This window comes from Sylvia atricapilla, chromosome 1 (genome assembly GCF_009819655.1).
Source record: "Sylvia atricapilla isolate bSylAtr1 chromosome 1, bSylAtr1.pri, whole genome shotgun sequence".
NCBI lineage: Eukaryota > Metazoa > Chordata > Aves > Passeriformes > Sylviidae > Sylvia > Sylvia atricapilla.
Genome location: NC_089140.1, coordinates 130772902 through 130800568, shown reverse-complemented (window position 1 = coordinate 130800568; position 27667 = coordinate 130772902). Strand labels below are relative to the sequence as shown.

Sequence of the window (27667 nt, the reverse complement as noted above, 5' to 3'; positions counted from 1 at the left end):
TTCATAGCTCAGGCTACTCACATCTACACGTCTTTCCATCTTCCTTCAGTATGAATTTTTCATTACACTGGCAGATGTAGGAGTCGTCAGTATTCACACAAACTTGTTCACAGCCATGGTCAACTGAGTTGCAAATGTCCTTGTCTGCAAACAGGAGAGTTGGTAGTCAGCACACATCAGCAGAGGCCTTCATTATTGTATGTGTAATTCATCCAATTAAGTTCTTGGGCTGCTTACTTCTGCAGGTTTTCCCATCTTCTCTCAGTAGGAACCCGTCATGGCATTTGCAGGTATATGAATCACCAGAATTAACACAAACATGTTCACAGCCATGGTTGACTGATTTGCAAAGATCTTCATCTGAAAACAGATGACAGCTTTTGCTGGTTAGCACATCTCCACACAAGCACAAGCTGCAGATAAAAAGTATGTTGATAAATATCAGACTACTTACTTCTGCAAGTTTTTCCATCTTCTCTTAGCAGGAATCCCTCCTGGCACTTACAAACAAATGAATCACCAGCACTAGCACACACATGTTCACAGCCATGGTTGACTGATTTGCAAATATCTTTGCCTGGAGAGAGTTAGATAATATTTATGTGGCTTGTTAGTTAAACTTTTTTTTTTTTTTAAATACAAAGACTGGGGCGTTAATCCCATGAGCAAAAAAAGATGGAAGCTTGCAAACTGAAAGCAAATCTCTTGCTAGTTAAATTATGGTCATTTTAGCATAAATTGTGTATCTATCCATTATCATCTGACCAGAACTTCCTGGTTTGGATGACCTCCAACTAAAAATAAACCATTTTAGGATTAATCTGACTAGATTAAGGAGGAGGAGAATTTTACATTAAGAATACTAAGAGTAAAAGGAGGGAATAATTTAGTACAGTCATTTAGCACAAATTCATGCTGGTAAAAACAAAAACTAAGACAAACACCACAGGACATGATTTAACCATAATTCTTAACATCCTTCTATCAGTGCCAAGAGTCTGCATAAACAAAACCTGAAGAATAAGAACTGCTTATGTAAGACTATAAACAAAACCTAATTGGATTGTTGAAAATTGATGTGAGGACTTGTATGTCTGCAATGTTAAACCAGTTGGTTAAAAACCTCTTCAAAAAGGATAGATGGCGAGGAAGTGCAGAAGAACGTGGAGCCATCTATCAGCAATCCCTTTTTCTTCCTCATGCAACACAAAAGAAAATATCAGTTTCTAATGGAGAACTACCTTTATACAAAAACTGGCCTCCTGAGAGCCAAGTTCGATTTGACTCTTGAGGTTTATATTTTTAGAAGAATTTCAAACTGAGCCAAACTTCATGTAGGTCTCCTGCTGCCAAAACAAAAATTCCAATAACTACTACATAAGACAATATTCTAACTCAAAAATAATTATATTTAAGACATGGCAATCTAAACTAGATCCCGTCATAGTCTTAAGTAAAAATTAGTGTCTGCTTATACACAGTTGTGCACAGCTCAGAAACATTTGCTTAGAATAAAATACAAACCAGCAGCAGACATGGTTATTACTTCAGAAGGATGAATTTTACAAAGCTGAAAGCAAGTGTGAGCCAGACTATTTTGGGATGCAGAGGGGAAATAATAATAGTAATTAAAACCATCAATGATTGCACTATATAAGGTTATTTTACTAGACACTCCCCAAAAATATAGTCTCGCAATCTAAAAAGAGTGCCAGGGTAGTTGAAAAATCTAGAAATTGAAGTTGAAAACAGCTATAAGATTTGAAAAATAACTGAAAGAAAGGAACATTCACAGTATTTACTGTGAAAATATTAGGAATTTGAAAACCTTGAAATAATAAGATAAAGGACAAGGGGGTGCATGGCCAACCAAATAAAGTATGTGTACATTATTTAAATACTATTAGGAACAAAAAGCATTCTAATGATGTATTATTCATTAATAGACAGAAAGATAGAACTGCCAATCTTAAAGCAGAAATATAAAACATTTTAGTGTATTTAGATCTGAATCTATGAAATAGATCACCCATGACCTTGTTGGAGTGAAGAGTTTCACACTGTGTGAAGTAGATAACTAATTGAACACAAGTACTAGCAGAATATTATGGTCAGAGACTACCTCTATCTTTTGTAAAAAAAAAAAAAAAAAAACCACCAAAAATTAAACGAAAAATAAATGATAAAAAAGTGATAGGTAGATTCAAACTAGAATTAGATGAGTTATTGTTCCTCTGCCCTGGACTGTGCTGTATCTCCTATTAGAAGACTTTCTCTCACTGTGGTGCATCCACAAGGATGCTGAAAAACAGAAGAGGTTTTAGGGGACCAAGAAGAGAGTAATAAAAAGATTAGAAAACATAAAAATCCTGAAGGAATTTTATTTGCTTATAATTTAGAAAATAACACGCTAAGAGGTTACAGAATAAGTTAAGTCACGATCTACATAAATACAGAGAGAAGAACACAGTCGTAATTAGAAATTCAATCCAGCACAGTAAAATGCAGCAACATTCTATGCTCAAGATTAAAATTCAATATACTTAATTTGGAACTGAAGTTCACATTTTAAAACCTACATTCAAACCTTAAAATTGGCTGATTTTTCTGAAATGTAGCTTTAGAACAATACTTAATTCATACAAATCTCATTATCTATAGAAAAATATTCCATTCTGGCTACTATGAACCAGTGAATAACATTCTAACAAGACAAAAATTACATTTCTTCTCTTATTAATAAACTACTTACTTCGGCATGTTTTCCCATCTTGCCTTAGTACAAATCCATCATGGCACTGGCAAGTGTATGAATCATCATTATTAACACAAAGATGTTCACAGCCATGACTGACTGATTTGCAGATGTCTTTATCTAGGAATAATTTAAATTTTATTTACTACAGTTTGATGAATATGAGCATTTCCAAAACTTTAAAGACTAGCAGTAGCAATCTTGTAGTAAATGAAGGATTTATTCTCCTTTCTGCAAGGGAAAAACTCCTATAAGAAGAACCGCTTCTAAATAATATGTTTCTTCTGTAGATACTTGAATATAAAAATATAGTAACATTAAAATAACTTACTTTTACATGTTTTCTTATCGTCCCTCAATACAAAACCCTCATAGCACTGGCAAAGGTATGAACTATCAGTATTCACACAAATATGCTCACAGCCATGATCAACAGAATTGCAAACATCTTTATCTGTTAAAAAAATAAGATTACCGTATTTAAAATATATCTGCAAATGTGCAGATTAAAAAGAAAATCTACTAAAGAGAAGGACACTTACTTCTACATGTTTTTCCATCCTCCCTTAGTGCAAATCCCTCGTAACACTGGCAGATGTAGGACTCATCAGTATTAACACAAACATGTTCACAGCCATGGTGAACTGAACTGCAAATGTCTTTATCTGAAAACAGTTGATGACATTTGGTTAAAGCACATCTACAGCAAATGCATCATGAAGGGAGAAGTAAAGCTTTCATTAGGTCAACTGATATCACTAGAATAAACAGGTGAAATTTTAGGCAGCAAACACTTTTAACTCTTGGTACCTGAGCATTTTTGAGTATTTTCTGTTTCCAGTCTGTCAGCTGATATATTAAAAGATACTATTTTTGTTCACAGAGTCATTTACAAGCATTTGGAAGGTCTAAATGTAAAAATATATAAATACTACTTATATATTATACATATGAAGACTACTCCTTTATCACAACAGTAAATTGTTGTATTTTTTTGAATGATTCTCAGAACTTAATACTGTAAATAAAATTCTATGAGTAATTCTCAGAGTACTTACTTCTGCATGTTTTCCCATCTTCCCTCAGCAGAAAACCCTCATGACACTTGCAAACATAGGAATCATCTTCATTAACACAAAGATGCTCACAGCCATGGCTGACTGATTTGCAGATGTCCTGTCCTGGGAATGATTAATATAAATGTAGATTTTGAATGACAACGTGTTAGAGAAATGTAGCTATGAAAAGGAAGTTGCTTCTTTTCCAGTAAGAAGTAAAAAATAACCCTTTCCTTCCTTGCCTGATATACACGCAAAAGTGTTCAATAGATACCAGTCACTCACTTCTGCAGGTCTTGCCATCTTCTCTCAGTATGAATCCTTCACGACACTTACAGATGTAGGAATTGTCAGCATTAACACAAACATGCTCACAGCCATGGTTGATTGACTTGCAGACATTTTTACCTGGGAATAATTTAACATATAAAAAATTCTGTTTCTTAAGGGCAGTATATTCAAAGTTAACTTGCTTTTAGTGTATCCTAACTTTTTGAGACAGGCAGAATTTGTCTCTATTCGCACAGAAAAACAGAACAGGGTGATGTTGTGAAACACAGACAGCTAAGAACAAGGAGCTTTTCATTCATCATGGTAATACCTGGATGCCTTCAATTTTTTTTCTGTAAACATTTTTTAACAGCAGATGTTGATATTAGATATTATGGGGATTGCAGTAACAAAATACTGAATGCCTGTGAGTTTTTCCTGTGAGACTTATCCATGATTCTTCTTTGATCACTTGGTGACTTAAGCTATAAAAGTTGAAAAAAATGTGCTATTAGTTTTTCTTCTTGCTATCTGCCACTCATTATAAGTGTGTAATATAGTCAAATTTGTAACACAATTATGATATTTCTGTTGCGATCATACTCATCTTATGCTGAACATAATGAACTTTCCATTAATAATGCTGCAACCTTCATGCTGGGTAAGACTTTATAAACATTATATATTTTTGCCTTGAAATTTTAGAGGAAAATCACAGTCGTCCCAGTTCTGGATAGTTTTGGATCCATAACCGTCCAATTTCAGGGCTACTTTTTAAATGGCACAGATGTTTAGGGTGTGATCCAGGTGCCTAAAAGAATGCATTCAGTACCATTTTAGATGCCCTAACATATCCAAGGTATCGGCATATTGCTGGTGAATACGACACCAAAGGAGAAATACGAAATCTTGAAATCCTTGAACATTTAGGCAATCCAATTCTATCTTAAAGATTTCTTCTATGTGTTTGATTTTAAACTCTGAGTTGCTGAATAATAACTTACGTTTACATGTTTTCCCATCGTTACGAAGCTTGTATCCTTCAAAACACTGACAAGTATAAGATCTGTCACCATTTACACACAGATGTTCACAGCCATGATCACTTAGAGCACAATGGTCAACTCCTGTAGGAGCAATCAGAATTATTAAAAAGTTCAACTGATAATGACTCAATTATTTTTCCTCTCTAGTATTTGCATTCCTTATAAGCAAGTAAATATAAATAGTGATGTCCCACTTTTCATTTTTTGCGTTAAGCGGAATTGAGAAATCATAATTTTCTTTGCTTAACATAGCTAAACTGAGTCCATGTCTGGATTGGATTAAAGTGGATTAAGACAAAACAAAATACTTTGGCAATGATTTTATATAAGGCACTAGCAAAGATATAAAAGCTACCTTGGGAACATTCATTAAATAGCCTCTAAATGGCCTGAAGTGAAGGTGGCAGTCCCCAGAACTCACTTGTGGACCTGACCCAGTTCCTGTGGCAGCAAGAAGAAAACCTCTCAGATGTCAGTGAGATTTGGCCTGGACTATCAAGATTTTACAAAGAATTGCAAATGACAAGTACTGTCAAATATGGTCCACTTTTCATCTCAAATTTCCCAAGTGTTTCTTCTCTGTCATATGAAGACATAGGACCTTTGCAAGTAGGACTTGCTACTGTCTATTAGCTACACACACTTAATTTTTTTTTTTAATGAGTTGTCAGAGTACAGATTTGGTTACCATGCAGGTGTTCCCACAGCTTTCTTGAGATACTTGTATATAATAATAGAACATTCCAGATGTTTTCTCACTAGGACTGATACATGTTAAATGCTAATCCCTTCCATTTCACTTATCATTTAGGAAATTGCAAAGTGCCAGAACTCTCTTCATGGTAGCCCAAAAATGTTCACAAGGTTTCAACATCTCATCTGGAGCTCAGGAACAGGGCAAATCTTCCCTAAATATATATATGAGGACAGGGTTATCATAGAATCACAGAACACCCTGATTTGGAAGGGACTCACTAGGACCAATCAAAGTCCTACTACTGGCCCTGCACAGGACAATCCCAAAATTCACACCATCTGCCTGAAAATGTTGTCCAAATGCTTCTTGAACTCTGCTGCTGATAGGTTTCCAAGTACAGCCTGGAGGAAATTAACTCAGGAATGAATATGTCATCTCTTGTTACTACAAAGGAAAAGGGATTTTCCATTTGCAAGTTGATAAAACTTCATTATTTTGCTGTTTCTAAATTTTCAGTGGTACTACAGATAAATATCTAAAATATTGTTTATAGCAGACCCTACTGTTGCTACATGTACACTAATTATACTTTTGTGTTACTGTCTGTCCCTTTCTAGAGAGCTGAAGTGGCAGACAAGCGAAGTCTGTCAAAGTATTGGATGCAGCTAAAAAACTTAGTATGGAGGCAAACACAAGGATAAATACAAAGGCAAATTGCCTTTGCTGATTTGCCTCACTTCTCTCCAGCTAATATTTGTGACTGAAGACTTGCAGTTGGACTTCTCTTAAAACTTTGTGCCTGAGAGCAAGAAAAAGGGTGAACTCCAGAGCTGCTCCAACACTCTACAAGCTTGAAAAAGAATGTACCTCCAAAATCTGGAAAAAGTGGACAGAACAGTCTCACCAAAGAGGTCCATAAAAAGTAAACAGGTAAAATGCACTCATATTCTTTTTCTGTCCCTTTCTATACATTATTTTTCCAGCGAAGAAGGCAATTCAACTGCTTGTGAAATTTTATCAATTCTTAATAACCATTAGATTTATAAAGAGGAGAGAGCTACCAGGACAACTTCTGCTCATTTATTAAGGGTTCCCATGCTAAATGTAAAGCTCAGTGTGGGGCTCTCAGTTCCCCTCCTGCCCCAAGGTAAGGTGAGGCAGTTTGCCCTGGGGACACTGCTGTTGAAATGACCTGTCAGACACATTTGTCATGTGACTGAAAAACTGTCCTCAACATCTGGGGATGAATAGGTGTCTCAAAACTTTATTGAATATGTGAGGACCAACAGTTCTCTTGACAAGTATTCTCTCCTAAATACTTTTTCTGTTTCTGCTTTCAAATAATTATTGAAATATTACTGAAATGCAGACTGTAAGAATAAATTGAAGGCGAGTCTTTTTTCCTGTATGAAAACAGAAAACTTTCCCAAGGGAGCTGACAGAAAGGATGTTCTTGCAAGACTCACGTGTGCAGGTTTTTAGGTCCTCATTGATGACAAATCCTTCAGAGCACTGACAGACATAGGAGTCACCTGTATTTAGGCACAGTTGCTCGCAGCCATGATTGCTTTCAGCACAGTGGTCCACTCCTATGGGTTTGTGTTAATGATTGAAGAAATCACATTGGTGTCTTAGATACATAAACTATGACACTGTAGTTAGTACACAATGCCTTTGCAGAGCATGGGAAAAAGATCAGTACAGCTTTTTATTTACGCAAGTATCCCCACCTACTTGAGTAAACTGAGTTAATTAACAACACCTAAGTGAAATTAACACAACACCACCACCTGGCATATAGCAAACTTGGTGAAGTGCAGGTTTGCTTTGCCAAAAATCACAATGTGATTGGACTAACACAAAGTGGAGAGACCAGAGAATCCTGATGCCCAGGCTGGTCTCACCCATGGAATCATACTTCCCTTCTTTAAAACGCAGAACACTCTCTTCTTCTGTTCACCCCTAAATTTTCACAGCAAATATGAGTGTTAGTAATTTTTGAAATAGAAATTATGGCTTTCAGATTTTTTTAATAAAGATTAAATTCTTTTTTTCAATAGGATAAGAAGTCACCAATTTAAAACCTTAACCTGCCAATAGGTTCAAGTAGTTAAAGCCTCTTGGGGTACAGATAGAAATTACAAGTGTGAGAGTATCTTATTCCATTTTTTTGATTTTCCTATTCCTATTCCAAATAAGATTAAATGGAATTTATCTTTTAAATCTTGTATGCAGCTAGTTGTGTGAAAGACAAAAGCTGGGGGAAAAGAGAGAAGTGTGAACTGGGTTTAAAAAATACATTTCCTCACAGTGGACAGCAAAGCTGTAGGGTGAGATACATGCACTTGCACATGTACTGTGCAATTTGCTGACTCTGTGAGTAGAGAAAAAGGACATTTTAGGAAAAAAGCTTTGAATTTTCTCATAGTATTTTACTGCTGGTTTGTTAATGGCTAGTTTTAGCTATATAGGCCCAAAATCACTTAAGCTTAACTTGATCAAAAGTAGTGGAGTTCCCTCAGACACAAACACAATCTCACATGTCTCCTTTGCAGATCATTTGCAGATGTTAACAGACATGTCTGCAGCAATTTGTTTACATTAAAAAAAGTCTGTACTTAATTTTAAATCACTTATTTTAAATATTTCTGTTTATTGGTTTATTTAACTAAGCAACGAGTTTGCAGTTATTGGTCCAGATCTACCATTATACACAGAGAGACAACGTAGGCTTAAACAAATGAAGCTGAGGTGTCAGTTTTTACTAGCTAAAGCAAGTTCCAGCTGGAACCTTCTCCTTTTTCCAAGAGTTCACATCATCATGAAAAGGCTTGTGTAACTTCTCAGAGCACACAAAAAATGTGGAAACAAAAAAAAAGAAAATACCCATATTGTCTGTGAAAAATTACATCTGTTTGGCTCCATCTTTTCAATACAAACACCCACACCAACATGAATCTTTAACGTTGAAATATTTGGGGCTCTCATGCACAATTTTGTAACACACTCTTTCAAAGAATGCAGCAATCACAAAGGTGCTAATTACCAGGCTTTGGAAACCACTATAACTGTAAATTTTGTAATCATAAGTGCTTCATTACATGCAAAAAAAATGCAAGCAGGGGAAAGCACTGGGGAAGGCTCAGTGTTTTTACAAACAAGAAATGTCTCAACATATATAAATTTTTAGAAATTCAACTTGAGATAGTCTAAAACTACAATTGTCAGAAAGTTGCAACTCATCCAGTTTACCTTAAATATGGCTTTATCACAGTTTATTTTAAAATTATTATTCCCTGTCCTACCAAGTTTTTAAAAAATTTCAGTGACTGAGTATTCCTTTGGAAAAGTGTGTCATAAGTACCTCAAGAAAAATGCTGCCAATATTTTAGGTGATATGCAAAATGGTTCTCTGCAATAAAAACTACCTTCTAAAACTGGGTGATGCCAAGTGGGCAGTGCTTTTGGGTTCCTCTGGGGCAACACCAATCCCTCATTTAGCAACATTCTTCTGAAAAAGGACATTCATTGAAGGGATTACTGAAGGCTTAACACAAGAAGAGGTGGGTCTCTCCATTTCCCCACATATCAGCATACAGCAGTATGAGGTGTACAGGTGACACAGCCCATAGCAATGGTATGGATGTTCAGCAGCAAGCACTGCCTTCATGTTAGACAGTGTCTTTAAGTAAGATGGCTGAACACACTTCCCCAGTTATTTGGATTGGAGAAAATTATGCTTTAGTTTTCTATTGGATCAGGGATCTCACTATAGCATTACTTCACTAGGCCTGGCTTGTGGTGGACTTTGCAGTAACAGGTTTGCATGACTCAGAAATATCTCAAAAGGGACCCAGGAGTGTTTTCTCACTCTGTTCACACCTCTCCCTTGCAGCACACTAGTCACTGCAGTTCATGAGACACTCATTGCTGCACGTATCACTATGGTGTTGTTGGGTGTATCTGGGATGACATTTGCACACAAACAACTCTTCCATGTTAACACATTCATGTTCACAGTCGTGCTGACCTTAAGCACAGAAGTTTACTTCTGTAGTGAGAAAAACTGAAGGCAGCCATAAGGGTTTCTGAAGTAAAATGGCTTAGAAAAACTCACTTTTCTTAAACAATACTGGATTCTGTGCTTGGGATACCTACTAAAGCTGACAGTGAGAGATGGGGATCTGAGAGCAGACTGCAAAAACTCAGCTATGTAAGGCTTCACTTTGACCCCCACAGATCTCCTCCTGTAGTCATCAGAAGTCTCCAGTGGTGGTGAAGGAGGAATGCCTGGTGCTTGTCACCACTCATCTATGGTCCCTGATTTCTGAAAAGGGCATATATGCAAACATTCTGCTTTATTTTACAAGCTTAGCTAACATGACCCTCCTTACAAGATTTGGAATAGGAGCCTAATCCTGGAAACATCACCAGATTTGCAGCCAAATCCAAAGCCCCATAAGGAAAAATACCCCAAATGGGAATTACAATTTGCCTTTAATTTGCAATTACATTCTTGGCAATAAATATTTCATGCAATGCTGTTCTTTTGCTCACCATGGTTATTGAATCTATAAAACTCTGAATGTATTAAAATACCATACAGATAATATAAAGCAGAATAGCATGGATTACTGCAAAAGCAGCACTGTGCAGACAAAAATGCTTTGTGAGAACGGATCTTTAAGACTAAAAAAATACAGTTTCAAAACCAGATACATTTTACGAGTGTCTAGAAATAGAATTAGATTGCTCCAAACAAGTTTATTATTTATAAAATACCAATAGTACAATTTTCTCCCCCCAACAACTCAGTAATGAGATCAGCTATTTCATTTTGCTGAATATATTCTCCCTAAACTTTAACACATTACAATAAAAATCTGCTCTGATTCCAGGTCTCCACTCAAGAAGAGCTGTAACACTAAGTCTTTCTAAAGTAAATAGCATTTGTGACTGGTTTACAACACTGACATTACTCATGCTGTTTTTACAGTTTTTTTAGGAAACTGTGAAGTTTCATGTGTGACTCTAAGTTGAATTTGATAGCTGTGTTCAGTTCATTTCCAAGCTGATGAAACGTATCTGTCCTTGGCTAAATCAACTGGGCAAAACAAGGTAATTTTTTTTTTCAAAGCTGCTTTTGTCTTTACAAGCAAAGGGCAGAAAGTTTCAAATAAGTAATGAACTTGTTTTAAGTAATTTTGGTTCCTTCATTAATTCTCAGGTTTTCATAAAAGTCTTCAAAAATGTCTAATATACAAAGCAATCTACAAAACAGTGAAATGTATATTTTCCCAGCATGATTCATTCAGTTAAAATTCAAGCTTATAAAGAAACATTTATTTCAACCTTAATTACAGAGAAAACTTCCATCCTTTCAGAAGGGAAACAACTCACTGCAAGTTCAAGAAATAAAAGCAGATGAACTTTATTATGTCCAAAGGATTACTCACTTTTGCATGTTTTCTTATCTGGATTAAGTCTAAACCCTTCTTGGCATCGACAAAAATAGGAATCATGTGTATTAACACATTCCTGTTCACAACCATGGTCCTGAAGAGAACAATAGTCTGGTTCTAAACAACAAAAACATCTGTGTCAGTGAGTAATATAATTTCTCAGAAATAAACTAGGTAAAAATGAGTTATTTGGGGTTTTTTTTACCTTTTTTTTCCTTAGGCACTATTTTGGTGTTTTACCATATTGTTTCAAACCCACCATGAAAATAAAATGTTTTTTTTCCATAGTTCCCAATATCTGCTATACTGATGTACACCTGACATATACTACAAAGAATTATTAGAGAACAGAAATAGTTCATGCAGTACAGAAGTCAGAATCTTAAATATTTCTTAACATTTTGCAGCTAAGCCTTATACATTGTCTCATCAAAATTGCCTCTGCTCACTCAGAGCATGTTAGACATGATGTGTAATAAACACAGAAACATGCTTTTGAATGCTGTTCATTAGATCACAGCAGGACAAACAGGTCATCAGGAGTGTGGAGGTTTCTAACAGCTCTGAGTGCTTGCTTCACAATTCTTCCATTTGAAATGCCCATGGAAGAGAAGATGAGCAGTCTAGAAACAGCTACCACTTGTGGACAAAATACCTTAGAAAGGAAAGCAATTGTGCACTGAGCACTGAGATATTTCTCATCTAGGGTTTATCATTATTGATGAGGTCAATAAACCTGACATTCATTTAGATGCAGTGTCTGCCCATCACTTAGTTTTGTGTCAGTGTAGTTAATTTATATTAGTGGAAAATGCTCCTAACCCCTCAGCACTGCTCTAAGTAGATAAAGAAGTCACAAATTACAAAAATCACACTTCAAAAAATAACCAAGCACTTTTGAACACTTCATTATACAACCTGCAAACACAGGGGGGTTTTATTATTCCCAGAAGTTAATTATTATTCCCAGAGGTGATTTGCTTTCAGAGGCATGGACAGTTCTTTCTTTGGATTTGTGGCAGGTTAATGGAATTGAGTCTTTATATACGATGAACGCATTTTGTGATAAAAAATCACCTATATTTTCAGAATAAACAAAGTGGAATGTGACTTTGTACGAAAATTTGGAAGGATTATGTTATAATTTATGGAAACCACTCTGTATATTAATTAACATCGATAACATTAATTAACATTTCCTTTACCAAAGCTTTTTTGACAACATATGCACATACACATATATATAACATGGAGATACCTTATCTGTTTACTAAAACGAAAATAAGAAAGTATATTTTGTACAAGAGGGCATTGAAGAGACAGAACCCATAAATCCACATGAGTGCATCAGAGGGATACAACTGTATGCCTTCTGGAGCTACTCAGTGCTGTGGTGCATTTACCTGCTCAAATCCTTGCTCACTCAAGTGTGCAGGAGAGACTTTTCCTGGATAACTGGTTCTGAAGATGACCACAAGAGTTGAAAAATATCTACTATGTTTGTTGAAATCTTGAGGCTATTCTGTTTGGGACACTAGAAACACACTTCACAGGGCTTCATTAACTCAGCTCAGGTTAAGGATGTTAACAGAGCCGTGCCCAGCTACAAATTATGGGAACACACCTTAAACAGGCCTTTCATAAAGAGCAGTTGAGGCTCAGCAGTACCCAGTACAAGCAGAAGCTGCCATCTATCCTTTTGAGGGGAGCAGCAAGAGTGGCAGGAGTGTCCTTAACAGCAGCTTGAATGTCCTCCACCTGCCTCATGGATAAACCAAATTTCCTGTGCTCTTACAGCCATAGAGCACTCTGATAGTGTTGGCACGGTTGCCTTCATGAGCACTGCTCCTTGTGTTTCATTTTAAGAACTTTGGAATAGCTCCCAGAAAAAACATTTGTTAGATATGCATGACCATACTGACAACACTTATATTCCCAGGCATTTCTTTGTAGCCATGAGCATAAAGGCTTACTTTCTATTTTTGAAAGGGAAGTGAGGATTCTGAGACAATCACGAGATCTCAGGAGTGGGCGCCTCAGGCCTGCTTGCTGACGCAGAGAACTGGTCTGGCATGGGTGTGAGTCTGGACTAGCTGGCCATCACCCCTGAGACTCAGTACATAAGCCAAATATGTAGAAATTTATGTTAAAAGTCTTAAAGTCACAAACATTTTAAATCCAGTGATCTGTGGTTGGTTTGTACATTGTTTATGCAGACTCAAACACAGTGTGATTCATACCACATGGGAACTACGTGACACTTTTGCTCTGAAGACCTCTCATGCTATCTTGACTTTTGCAACATTAAGAGCCACACAGTTCTTTCATTCATGCTTTAATTTATCAGCAAGGCTCAGAGGATATCAAGTGTAAGGAACAGTGGCTTAGTAAGCCTTATTTGTGCTTATTTATGCACAATATACTGTCCCAAGCAACAAATAGAGGAGAGAGACAGGTCAAGCCTGAAATACTACTTTCCCAGACTATTCCCTCAGATGTCACCATTCTGTGAATCATCAATTTAAACATGTTAAAATAATGCATACAGTTAGGCCATAAACTAAAAATCAGTCAAGGCACATGAAATATTTATGCAGTTTTAAGGACTTTCTTTGGTTCAGACTGGAGGAGAAACACTGTTTAAAATCCACATTCTTAAATCAAAGAAATGAACAAAACCTTGTGCTTGGGCAGTGGAAAGCACACTAAAATAGAATTTCAAATATATATGGATGTGGAAGTATAGGGGGAAGTATGATTAGCCAGCCCTCAGCTGACAGATACTTGACAAATAGGAATGTTAATACAATCCACAAATTATGTTAATCACTACAAGTACTCTGGCCCTTGGGAAGCAGAAATTTCATTTCCCTTGACTCTGACCATCCAAAAATTATGTATCCAGTCTGGCAAATCATCCAGACCTTCTGTATATTCAAGGAAAATACAGGCACTTCCATAAATTTTTGCCAGAACTGGGAGCAATCACCTTTGAGAAGTGTATGTCTCTCTTCTTTTTTCTTTCATCTTTTTTGATGGTAAGAACACATGTACAGCCTGGATTATGTTTTCTTCCTAAATGTTTAATGTTCTTAAGTGGAATAGATATCAAGCATAATACACAATATAGATACAGTCTACAGACTAACCAAGTCTCTCACCAGGAGGACTGAAATGTCCTTCAGGCTGGGAAAACACAAAAATATAGCAGTGCTATATTGATGCATTTTTTCAGAAATAACGTTTGAACATATTATTATATGTTTGAAATTCAGAAATAATGTTTGAACATTCAATGATATGGGCTAAATTCACCACTGGCAGCAGCAATCATCTAAAACTAATGGAGCATGCCTGCTTACAGGCACAATAAGAATATTTCTTTATCAAAGCCCACAGTTATGAAGAAAGGTAACTAGGAAGTACATTAAGGTTTTCCCTTGACATTTCCTGAAAGGGAGCTATGACATTAAACACTGTCGAGGTTTTAGCTTGTTTTCCCAATCATGGGAGGCCTTGGCATGAATATTTTCTGGTCTGTCAGATCCCCTCCACTTCACGTCCATTCCTAACCCCAGAAATTTTCTTAGCCTGGTATCAAATCTGACAAACAAAAAACAAGCAAAGCCATAAAGTTATAAGCTGGTGGTAACATGGAAGCCTGGTTAAAAGATACTGATACTGCCAGAGCTTTGTCACACTATCAGAGAACTCTGGAGAAAAATTCACAGAAAAACAGACTGCAATGTTTCTTCTGATTGGGAAACTACTCATTATTTTAGATCATCTTACAAAGCAAACTGATTATAAATTGTCTTGCACAGACTTGTTTGTTTACCCAGCTAGGGAGATTATATTCTAACTGAAGTAAAAAAAATCATCATCAAAGGAAAATCCAAGGCAAGGCTTTAGCTTTTTGCTGTTGAAAAGGAGCTGGGTTTCATGTTAAAAGCTCCTGTTCATAGGAGGGACCTTTACCCTTCGCCCTCCCCTCAAAACAACTTGCTTTGCTTTCAAGACCTTTGGCTTCCAGGGCATTCCAATATTTTCTATACCTGTGCATTAGTCAGCATTCCCAGGACCAGTGGGGAGATTACTGCTGACAGCTGGAAGACAGAAGAAGTATAAACTGTTCATAATTAAACATTATCACACTTACTTCCGCAAGTTCTTTTGTCTGGATTTAAAATGAACCCTGGGTGGCATCTACAGTAATAGGAGTCCTCAGTGTTAACACATTCGTGCTGGCAACCATGGTTATCCAAAGCACAGTAGTCTACAACTGAAAAAGAACAAGACCAACACGTGCAATTAGGAAAAAAAATCAGAACTACTATGCATAGATATTATGGTTCTAGTGACATACAGTAGCTATAAAAAAAAGGAAAAGCTGATGTAATTTCTGTCCTGAGAAGCCTGTCTGCAAAAAGTAGTGCACTTACAACACAAGTTGGTAAATAAGATTTTAAATGAGTTCTGAATAATTTCTCAACTTTGAACATTTATCAGCTCTCAGATTGTCAGGAGCCTTTTCAACATGTTTTCTCAGATCTGGAAACCATGCCTCAGTGAGTAACTCTGTCCAGATGTTCACACTGTAGGCCAGGGCATAGAAAGTTTGTTTGATTTAGTTCTGTCTTCTGTCTCTCAAGTCCCAGGTCTGGAATTGCTCTACTTTTCCATAGTTCCCTCCCAGCTGTATTAATTCTCGAGAGCTGTTCCTGTAGCCCGAGTATATAGGAGAATCTTGGCATTATCTTCTACACTGAAGACTGTCACAGTACATTCATTCCCTCTAATGTGCTCCAGATTTGTTCTGTACAAAGCAGCTACAACTGCAAAGCCTGAGAGCTTCAGGCTGATATTCACCATGGATATTTTGGTTATATAATGCCTTTTGCAAGAAAAGAAAAAAATATCACAGGCAGTCCAGTCACTCTGGTCATTTATTACACAAATCCATATTTAAAAGTTAAATTGCCAAAGGATAATAAAGTAATACTTCAGAGTTTACCCTGTCAAGCCCATTCAAAATTGCTACAGAAATGAAAGGATTTTTAAAATTTCTTTGAAGGTTAAGCTTCATCTTCACAACAAAAGTCTGAGAAGAAATGAAAGATAAGTCACAAAGCTGGTGCTCTGCCTGCAAAGAGCTGCCAGGCCTACATTAGGAAAGTACACCTGATTCTTTCTGCAGAAGACAGTAATGTGCTTAGCTTCATACCAAGACACATTCATCTTTGCCAACTGAGTGAAATTTTCACTACTTTATACTGCTGAGCCTCACAAATTTCTTCAAGAGGCAGTAATTTGTTTAAATGAAATCAATTCTTTCCTTAATTGCCCCACCTACGTAAATCATGCACACTCAGGTATGTTACTATATTTAGTCAAGATCATCTAGTCAGGAAAACAGATAATCTATTCAGTTACTTTGAAAGAGTTTCTTTTAACCCTTCAGAATGTTTATGTTGAATCAAGTAAAATGAAACTACTTATTGGCTACCATGTGATACCATTTTCCTGGCAGTAACCTTCCTGTTTCCAGACTGAATCGATTCATATTAAAATCTATTTACCGAATACATGTTTCAAGGATATAATGTGTCATACAATTACCTTTCCTCTTATATTAATTCTAACCGCATGCACATTTTCAAGTGTTTAAAAGACACACTAAGAAATAAGGCCAAAGAATATATGCTATTTAGCATCATGCCTGGGAAATAGCCCATATGGATATCTCTGTAAAGTCACTTCCTCCTCTGCATTTAAACTTTAACAAAATTAATTTCTACTGCAATACCTACAACTGCCCAGCTAAGGATTATAACAGTAAGAACAGAATATTCAGTTGGAAGAGACACATAATAATCATTGAGTTCAACTGCCTGGACAGTTCAGAGCTGGCTTTGTCCAAATGCCTCTCACACACTGATAGGCTAAGAGAATCCACCTCCTGTAGGTAGCTTGTTCCAGTTTGACCATCTTCTTGGTAAAGAAATGCTTCCTAATGTCCAGTCTAAACCTCCCCTGGCACAACTTTGAACCATCCTCACAGGTCCTATCCCTGGAAGAAGAGCATATTTCTATGCTGAGTCATGAGATATACATGAGAATGTGAAAACTTGAGATTTCACTGTTTTGAATTTTATCTTGCGTCTATTTCAATAAGAAATTTTTCTAAATTATTTATTAGTGTTCTTTTTAGTGAGCAAACTATGAATTCAGTTGTCATCTCTGCATATTTGTTCCACCTCGTTTTTCTCACTTGGTATTAGTTAGTAAGTGATGAGAACCATCTTTTACTTCCACTTAACTTTTACTTTAACTTTCACTGGTTAGTTCCTAACCCAGTTCTGCACCCTGGGTACTTACATTGTCCTCTCTGAACCGTGGACTGCATGGGGCACCTTTCTCATAAAGAGTTGGTTTAGCCCTATGATGTTTATAGAGGCTATTCAAGCTTGGGAGGATGAAGGAAGTTAAGGAGAAGGGTAGGAGAAAAAAGTGCAAAGTAAGGCATAGAGATGATGAAAAAGAATGTGAGGGAAGAACAGAGCAGACTCATGGAAGACTCATAAGAACCTAAGAAGCAGCCAAAAAATTCCAGCAGTGCCAGGACTGCAGAGAGGTGCCAGCAGCCAAACCACTGCCAGGAAAAGAAGATCCAAGCCCAGCAGCTGCAGCAAGATGAAGACAGTCTAGACCTAGTGCCAGGAAAGAGAGGACAGCATGTCCAGCAACACCAAGGTGGAGAGAATGAGTGTCCATCAGCATGATGGAGAATGGGTAGCTCATTACCACCAAACTTCAACTGACAGGACTCTGTCCATGTGAAAAACAGTTCAAAAAAGGCAAAGTGATAGTGCCCTGCCAGTCAAATTTACTGAGCAGACAGTTTCAAGTATTGTTTAGCCTAGAAATTCATTCATAAACTGTGCATTGCAAACACTCAGAGTTGTTGGTTGTTCAGTGGTCAGCTTGAATGGATACATTGTGAGTTCTGGCTGTGAGATTTCATATAATTATTGCCATTCAGGTAACTGGCTGGCACATGTCAATAAAGCAATTAGTATCACCACTGATCCTTAAATTAGCCCATAAGAAAAAATTTAATAAACATGACATGAAATTTCAGCACTTTCCTATTTGCTTTTGCTGGAGTTGAAACTTTAGAAGTCTTAAGATACCTTACATGGAAACCTTTGACTCTTTCCAAAAATATCACAATGTGTATTTCCTACTGAAATTCTCTTTTCATTCTCTGGAAGGGGAGGAGTGACTAACCTTAATGAAGTCACTGGTTTTTGCAAAATTGTTATTGCTCTTGGTGATCTCTAGTATATGTGTACATCAAGATCTTTCTTCTGATCCTGCTCACTTGATAATAAATACTTCACAGAAAGGAAGGGTTAACTAGTTTAGGAGTAATGAAAACTGAAAGTTATCACTACTGATTTAGTACTACACTGTCTCCCTTAGAAAAATTTTCAGCCAGGATGACTGTTCATTGGTGATCAAATCTGCAGAAGCTGTACATTTTTAGTAGTAGTATATTCCTCAAAAAACGCAAGTTGTTCAAACCTGAAAAGTCAAATTCTGGAGGCTGACAATAGGATTTGCAGACAAATTAGCACCAAATTCATAAATTATCCAGACAAGCATTTCCTGTTCAAGAAATATAGAGAAACTAAGTTCTGCAAAGATCAAATATAATTTATATAGATTGAACTATTCTTGTACATCAGTACGAAATTTAAAAGTTAAGGGGCCAAATATGCAACTGCAAAAGAAAACTAAAAATAGGTATGTTAATAATGTGTTTTAAAACCCCAATTAATACTGCTAATTATTGCAGTGGTATGAATAGCATGCATTCATGTTTTGTTGTTAAAATACACAAATTAATAGAAACCAAGTGGAGAAGAAAAACTGCTGTAAAATGCAAGGTGGTGAACCCATGCATGCTGTATTTTGAAAATAATTGAAGAGAGAATATGAAATCTTTAACATCAACAATAATGCTTATAATAAATGTGTATCTCTTCAAGCCAAAGAGAGTCAGCGAGGAGGTAGGGAAAAAAATGTCAAATATGTATCACACCTCCAAAATGCACTCTCCCCAGAATTTACAGGTAAGTTATTAACAGGCAAAAGACCCAAATACCAATGCAAGAAATTTAATAAGTAGTATAAAAATATTTTGAAGCTTTAAATAGCAAAAATAGACCTGTATTTGTTACAAAGGATGATATTAAACCTGACATACAAAGAATTTCACCAGAATGATGCTCTGGTAGCTACCTTCCTGGTAAGAATATCTTGCACTGTCAAGGAACTTCAGGTTAATAGAAAATGGTAACAACAGCTGCTGTCACTAAGCATGAATATTTTGGATTAGAATATATGGTAGGAAAGAACTGGGGATGGAAGACGTTACCAACAGAAGTCAGATTTTCTGTCTCAGGATATAGTCAAATAAATAGCAGAGAAGTATATCCTTTATCCTAATACAAGTAAAGGTCAAGAGGGTAAACTAAGGTTATTAGATGAATGTTACATATAGAAATAATAAAAACTTGCCTAAATAAAACTTGCCAGTATTATCTCCATTTTCAAAACAATCTGGCTTCAAAAAGGAGGTCCTTAAAATGGTATATGAGTGACCAAATTATGCTGGAGACGAATTATGTTGAGATCTTTAAATACTCCTATACCAAAATCAAGAAGCTACAAATAAAGGAAACATTTCTGAAGAGTAAGCACAGAGTGAATATTCTTCAAAACCTCATGTTATCCCAGGCCTAAAAAATCTCAAAACCTTGTTTGTGTGTCCTGTGTGAAGCCACAGGCAGAAAATTCCATAAATTGCCACCTATTTTGCATCTCAAAATAGGGTTATCTTGCAAGCCAATAGCTCTTTGAAGGTAATAAGAGTAAGATACATTAGAGCTGTCTTAAAATGACAAGAAAGAGTAGGGTGTTGGAGAATAGCATTGTGGCAGCCTGTGGCAGATTTGAGGCCAGGGATTCACTTGGATTCATTTCCATGGGACTTCAATTTGTGTTTGAAATTGAGCATGCATCTAAGTGCTCACCTGAAGAGAATACCTAACAAATAATGTAATTTTTTTTTTAATCCAGATCTCACTAGGGCTTTTTGCAGTGGAAACCAGAAGACAGTATTTTCTCAGAATGTAGCACGGGATGAAAAGAATAGGTAGATAGACTTGTAAAAGAGATTATACTAGAAGTATTAACCACATATAAACAGGGAAAAAGAGTGAGGTAGTTACAGAGTAACAGAAAGCGAAGTATGTTTTGTGCTAAAAAATTACTGTACCATATTTCCACACTCTCTCTTTTGAGCTGTAATTCTTGGAGCTGATATTTACTTCTTCATTGCCCACAGTGAAAATTAAAGGAACACAGTGGATGGGTTCCTATAGTGGCTAAACTTCCTTTAAAGTGATCTTTCCAAAAAGGGGTTGGAATCCCTCCTCACATCACCACAAAATCAAGTGAAAAAACATCAAGAAATTGTCTCCTTTCAAGTTCTTCTGTGCATAACTTCTGTGTGAAGAGGAGATACCAAGTTTGTCCACCTTTGTTTTTATAATGGCCACATATGTGACGCCAGTACATTGGTGGCCACCTACACAGATCTCAAATAAAACATCAGGTGTGATGTTTCAAAATGAAAAATTGCTTTGTATGTGAAATTGGTTGGAACAATTTTCCCAAGGCACCATTCATTATTAGCAAAGGCCTACAAACATGTCAATTATGTGTTCTTTCTCCTCTACCACTCATACAGGAGAACATAATTGTCTATGGCTAAAGTAGATGCTCATTTACATTGAATTTTGCTTTGGTTTATGTCAAGAGATAAATGTGAATTGCTGAATTCATACTCACCAACACAACTCTTTCCATTTGCATCAAGCTCATACCCTTCATAACACTGACAGACGTAGGACCCAGGTGTGTTCACACAAATCTGCTCACAGGCATGTTTTTCCACAGCACAAAGGTCCTGAGCTACAACACATAATTGCATGAGTATGAAATTCCTTGACCTTCTACAATACACAGGTAGACTATAGATCAAAATAAAATTCAGGAAGCTATGGACAGTTCTTTAGAGATGAGATCATTGTAACACAGGTCATGCCAATGTTCTGTCAAACAGTGAAAGCCAATAGGATCAGTCACTCAAAGCTGAGGCATTCATTCCTTCAGCTGAAAGCAAAGACTATTAATGAACCAACAGTGCCTAGCAGAGTTGCTTGATGTATGTTTCCCTAGAAAGTTCAAAGGGCTTTCTTCAGGGATATTTTTGAAAAAGAGAAGTAATTGTGTTTTGTAACATCATGTAGCTACTGAGTTCAGCATGTCCAGGGAGGGTGCAGCTGCTGATGCTGGCAGCAGAAACATCGAGACAGGTCTCTCTTTTGTTAAGCTGGAGAAAACATTTATTAAAACTGGGGGCGGGGATGCAGACAAAAGACCAGGCAAAGGCAGGGTCATGGTGTTTTTATAGGGCAGACCAGGGGTGGAGTTTAGGTTTTGGGTCAAGGGAGGAGTTAACACCAGGTAAGATCAAATCCCATCCTCCTTAGAACGGGAGGACTCCACGGTGTTTATTTGTGTATTTTTGTTTGGGGGGTTTTTTTGTTTGTTTGTTTGTTTGTTTTGCATAACCAGAGAAATGATGATGAGGTTGGAAAGGGAAAGAAGGAAAACACAACAGCAAAAAACCTGGGGATACTTAATTTCTGGCTTTTAGAATTTTTCAGCTTTATGCAAAATACCATAGCAAGTTACCCCTCCCATGCGAAAGATCTCAAAAAAAATTACCATGACAAATGAGGTCAGTTCAGCACCTAGCCAAATAAAGCACACTGGGCTTTCTTTTCAACAGACTAAAGCATTATGAGAACCCCAAGTTTCCCCAGTGAAAGCCCTGGAAAGCAGAGTACTTTGTGTTGCTCAAAGACTGCTCAACACATAATGGTCATTTACAGCTACAAAATGAGCTTTTGGAAGATGTTTGAGGAAATCAGCCAAGCAAAAACAAATTTTCTTTTATAGCTGTCTGCTTCATATCAAGCGGCATGATGAACAGCATAAACAGTCGCTTAACTCTTTTGTTCCAGTGTAAACACCCACAAATAGATAATTTTCCAGCTTGTTTCAGCTACATTCCTCTTTTGTATTATTTTGTTTATTAGTGTAAGATTTGAGCATCTCTAGAGAAGAATGGGAGAGATTAGTTAAACAAACAAATACAGTGTAATAAGTACAGAACATTCATAATCTGACACAAATACTCTTCTCCAGAAAAGTTAGACCACGGTACACGAAAGGAGCATCCTTTCATGGATGCAAAACCATCATAACTGTACAAATGTAAGAATATTTTAAATAGAACAAACAAACCGTTTCCTAGCCTGAAGTGAAGTTGTCAGTTCATTGCTGATTGAAGCCATTTGGGTAAGGGCTTTGAAGAACTGAATACTGATAGCATATACTCTCACAACATTAGAAAAAAGTGAACAGAAGAATAAAAACAGAGTCTAAGTTCAGGTACAAAAGAATGAAAAGAGTATAACATTAGGTACGTACCATTCATCTTTTCTGCACTGTTTAATTCAGAAAGTGTTAAATTATGTATATATGTAAATTATTTGTTCAAGGAAGAGCTGCCGAATACATCCGGATTATGTTGATCATGTATTTTACTTAACATAAACATGATGAATATTTATTTTACTTAGATGTCAAGTGAAGAATTGTTGTCTCTGTGCACTTGTGAGTAATTAACAGGTAGTGAAGGTAAATAAAACACTCATAGACTCGGCATTTTTCTTTCACTGTGCTTCTCCTACCTCCAGAACTGAGCTGTCCCCTTTGCCCAGGTTTGGCTCCCTGTTCTCATGAAATCTGTTACCTTTCTCTGTGCAGGTTTTAGACGTAATGGTCTGACCTTCTCTAAACTCATCATCTCTCTCCTACATCAATAATTTGCACCATCCTAGCACATTTAAGGCCAGTTTGATGACTCAGATTTCCAGTGCTAATTGCTAAAATTAGTTTATAATCTGGTGATGTAAAAAAACCAAAGGCTGCAAACACATTGAAGGACAAATTTCCCTTTCATGTTGATCAAACTGCAATCTGGTATCATCTGACTGATGATCAAAGCAGGTACACAATCAAAGAAACCATGTGAGAGGTAAGTGGGGAAAACTAACAGGAATCATAGCTAAAAAAGAAGATAAAGCAATGCAGCAAAAGGCTTTAAAAAATGGTAGAGAGGAAGTATATTGAGGGCTACTGTGCATTGGTATCCAGCAGGAAAATTACATACAGTTCCAAAACTCTTGGAAATTAACCTGTATTTGAAGCAGTGCAGGGCCCAAATGCTGAATTACTGGCTGAGGAAAACTGTGGAAATGTAACAGAGTAAAAAGAAGAGAATTTTTCATACCTGTAATTAAAAATTTTTAGTTCGTTTACATAACTTCACTGTTTCATTGATGCTTAGCATTTGATATTAAACATAGCTCTAAGCAAAAGATACTAAGAATCCACTAATCTCAAGATACCTGGTAGTTTTATGGCACTCTCCTGAGATACAGAACATCAAACACAATGGTAAGATTTGAGCTTGCAGTCTTCACCTTAGTTGTAAATTATCAATTGCAAGAGACAGATCCTATGCTCTCATGATGAGCTTCCCACAGTTTCTTGAAAAATCATTTTCCAAAATTTTTCTTCTGGCTAAAATCAGTTTAGCAGCTTTAATTTGAATCCATGCACATTCATTTGAATCAGTACACTGCTGTGTGATAAAAACTTGAATTTTTTTCAAGTACATTTTCCACAAGTAATTAAAGACAGCGTTACATAATTTCTTTAAAATAAGCTGGACACAGAAATAAATTTGGCAGTTCCTTCTAATGTAAACTGCTGTTAATTACTACGAAATAACTGAAAACAGACTAACAAATTATTGATCACAAAGATCAAAATTAAAGGGAAACAAAGTTTGTTATTATAAACTATACAGCCAATTACTCAAAACTTTAAAAAGCCAACACTTTTAAAGAGAGTAATGAGAGCACAAGCAAGACTTCTGAAACCATTCTTTGGAAGGCTATAAACCCTTATATTTACACCAGCAGCTAGAAAGAGCTTTTCAGAATGTCAGATTATTTTAGTTTTCTAGTATGGGGTTTATTGCACCTTTCTGTATCATTCAGTATTGTTGCTAATTGGACAAGTTAGTAAAGTATCTAAATTCACTTCATTTGAGATGATAAAGTTATTTATTTGGTTGTTGTTTCATTGTTGAACTTAATACACCAATAACACTTGAATGCAATTTCACATAGTTACAGCGTACTTCTGCAGGGCTGTGTATAAACTTTAGTTTGATGTATTTCAGAAAGATTTGTAAGAATTTCACTTACACAAAGCAAGAAAAAGAGTGACAACTTCACCTTTCTAGACACATTTTGATGATTATCATTAATTTTGTACTGACCTCAGTTCTTTATGAGCCCAACAGAAAAGGTAAGTGATGTTAAGCAGGTTTTGGGAGAATGAAAGATAAAAGAAAGATAACATACTGCTGCAAGTCTTCTGGTCAGCATTCAGAATGTATCCTTGTTTACATCGGCACAGGTAGGAGCCAGGGGTGTTTATGCAGAAGTGATCACAGTGATGCTCAACTATACTGCACATATGAGGCACTGAAAGAAAAAAGGAAAACATTGTTAGCTGCTGGTCTTAATTACTTGTGGTCACAACTGAAAAAAATGGTGTAGAAAATTTTAGTGAAGTAACTTAGAAATTTCAAATTAATTGCTATCTGTCGCTAGTAAAGAAAAAAATGAGAGCTTAAGAAAATAAAAATACACAAGCGAATATCGGAAAAAATATTTATTTGGTGGCCCTACAAAGACAATGAGACAAACCTGTTATAATCAGCTTTAGAAACTAAGTGAAATTTAAGTGTAAGCTGATTTAGAGGACATTCAATTTCTTGCATGAAGAAAATCACAACACAGCACCCCATAATAAAGAAGAATGACTAAAAAACCAACTTAATGAAGAGATATTTTGCTTGCTTAGTTATTAATGTTGGATCTCCAAGATTCATTAAACAGGAGCTGAGTTGAGCTACCCTCCAGACTGTAAGTCTTTCTGAGTCTATTTTTGTTCTGTTTGTATTTTATGTCTCTAATGGCAAGTGTTAAAAAGCAGCAGACAGACAATAAGTGAGAAAAAGAATGGAGGCCCATTCAGTCAAAGTCATTGTTGAACTATTTTTCTCCAGAGCAGTATTTGTGGATTAAGAATTCTTGATGTTTTCTTTCCAGAGCAGCATTGTTAATATATAATTACATCTCAGAGAACATTGTGTGGAAAATTATCTATTTTGCTCAACAGCAATTAGGGATTGATGTGTTCCTTAATGTGCTAGGTCAACAAAGCTCAAAATTTATGGAATAGATATTAACAGTTATCTTCCAGAAGCTACAACAGAAGCCTGCTAAATAACTTAAGGTGGTAGGTGTGGTACTTCTGGAAAAAACCAATATGTGATTTTAAAATATATACTATGTATCTGCTCTTTGGAATGGTTACAAGAGTTAGGTATTTATTGCTACCACACAAACCACAATTCCCTAATCTCTTAATCAGCTTCTTGGATCACACAAATTTCTCCCATAATAAAACTTCTCAAGTACTTTTATTTATGTGAACACAGACCTACTTCGACTTCTTATCTTGTCATCTTTCTGTCATTCTGAAAATAAAAGCATTCAGTGACAGGAGCCCAATAACTCAAGTTCCTTCTGAACTGAAGGAACAATTGAACAACTGAAGGACAATTCCTTATCTGAATTGTCTGTTAACAATCTTCCCACCTACCACACAGGTATAGTGTACATATTCTGAAGTGTTTCTGTTGCACCCATTTCAAAGCAGTGATACTCCGGTCATTAGTCTGATTTCTGTGGTGTAGTCTGCTCTCTGAATAATTTCTGCAACCTCATCTCTTTCAGGAGGTGTTTGGTGATCACAGGAAAGGACTGAAGTAATAGAAAGAGTGACCTCATAGTTAAGGACTCTGAACAAGGGCCATGTTGTGAATTAGATTTTGTCCTCATATCACAGGGTCCTTATTTGATTTTAGACAAGACAATAATATTAGTATCTTCAAGGAAACATCAGCCTTGTAACTGTTCAGATAGAGACATCTGAATCTGGATTCGCAAGAATACAAGTGATGGCTGTAGAGCTGTGAATAACATTTTGTATTAGTCCAAAAATGTTATATGCCTGAAAATCACACCAGGGATTGCACTGAGTCAAATAATTTAAATTAGTGGGTGGTTTTGACAAACTTAACCCTGTTTCTGTGCCTCCATTCCTCCAATGTAAAATGGAGATGACACCACTATCTACTTTACAGGAATATAATAAAAACTTTATTTGCCCCTGACTGCTCCATACCAAGTTCTGTCTTTCTCACACTTCATCTAATCTCCATCTCCTTTCCTGGATTCTGTTACCATTTCCAATGACATTTTTCTGAGTTTTCAACTCTTGTCTTATTCTTCATGCCTCTGATCCCTCAAGATATTCTTTTTTTCTGTTTTACCTTGCTGACTAGTAATAAAAATGGGTCCTGGCTTCAAATGGTGTTTCTGACATCCCTGAACCTTTAGCAGTCAGGGGCAGCAACTGTAGGGAACCTCTGACTTAACAGAATGGAGCACATCCAGTTTACAGAGATTCTTCTGAGAATATAGGTCCTGGGTACTTAGTAGTCTCCCCCATCCAGTAGTAGGTAGTGGTTAATGTGGCTTACTTTTTGTTTTCCCCACAGAGCTTCAACATCTGGCCATGGTCTTCTCTTGTCATCACAGGAACCATGAAGACACATTCCCACACACATAAGAGAGATTCAGACACAAGGACAGCTCAGGGCCCAAGGTCTTTTCCCACAGCATTCCAGAAGACCTGACCAGAGGGGTGCCTTCAATTGCTTCAGCAAAAAAAACAAAGTCTCTAGATGTTCCACTCAGCTACAGTGATACTGCCTCTGGGTCCACACCTGGGAGGACTTAAACTAACACATTTCCTGGAGCAATGTAGGAGCTTTAGGAAGCAGAGGCTATGATTAGTCTCTTGAAATTCAGGAAGCTGAATGCTGCTTCACAATCAAGAGCAAATAAAATGTTATGGATCCTATCTGCAATTTAGTACCTTATGTTGAAATCCATATGAATCTAACAGTTAAACTCTGTTGAATCTGAGTCTGAGTTTTTAAAACATGTCTTAGGATGTCCTTTTGA

At 36.5% G+C, this 27667-nt stretch overlaps 1 protein-coding gene across 2 annotated transcripts in view; it reads right to left on the bottom strand.

The window, feature by feature from the left end:
- MATN2 (matrilin 2) overlaps nucleotides 1-27667 on the bottom strand; it is a 57938-nt gene that overhangs the window by 13919 nt on the left and 16352 nt on the right. For both annotated transcript variants that reach the window (XM_066334031.1, XM_066334039.1), the window contains exons 3-16: nucleotides 24929-25051; nucleotides 21210-21332; nucleotides 15448-15570; nucleotides 11283-11405; nucleotides 7293-7415; nucleotides 5088-5210; nucleotides 4099-4221; nucleotides 3814-3936; nucleotides 3298-3420; nucleotides 3087-3209; nucleotides 2753-2875; nucleotides 455-577; nucleotides 238-360; nucleotides 22-144 (exon numbers count right to left, since the gene is read on the bottom strand). In XM_066334031.1, the coding sequence (XP_066190128.1) occupies nucleotides 22-144; nucleotides 238-360; nucleotides 455-577; nucleotides 2753-2875; nucleotides 3087-3209; nucleotides 3298-3420; nucleotides 3814-3936; nucleotides 4099-4221; nucleotides 5088-5210; nucleotides 7293-7415; nucleotides 11283-11405; nucleotides 15448-15570; nucleotides 21210-21332; nucleotides 24929-25051 (1722 nt within the window). The remainder of the gene's footprint in view (nucleotides 1-21; nucleotides 145-237; nucleotides 361-454; nucleotides 578-2752; nucleotides 2876-3086; nucleotides 3210-3297; nucleotides 3421-3813; nucleotides 3937-4098; nucleotides 4222-5087; nucleotides 5211-7292; nucleotides 7416-11282; nucleotides 11406-15447; nucleotides 15571-21209; nucleotides 21333-24928; nucleotides 25052-27667) is intronic.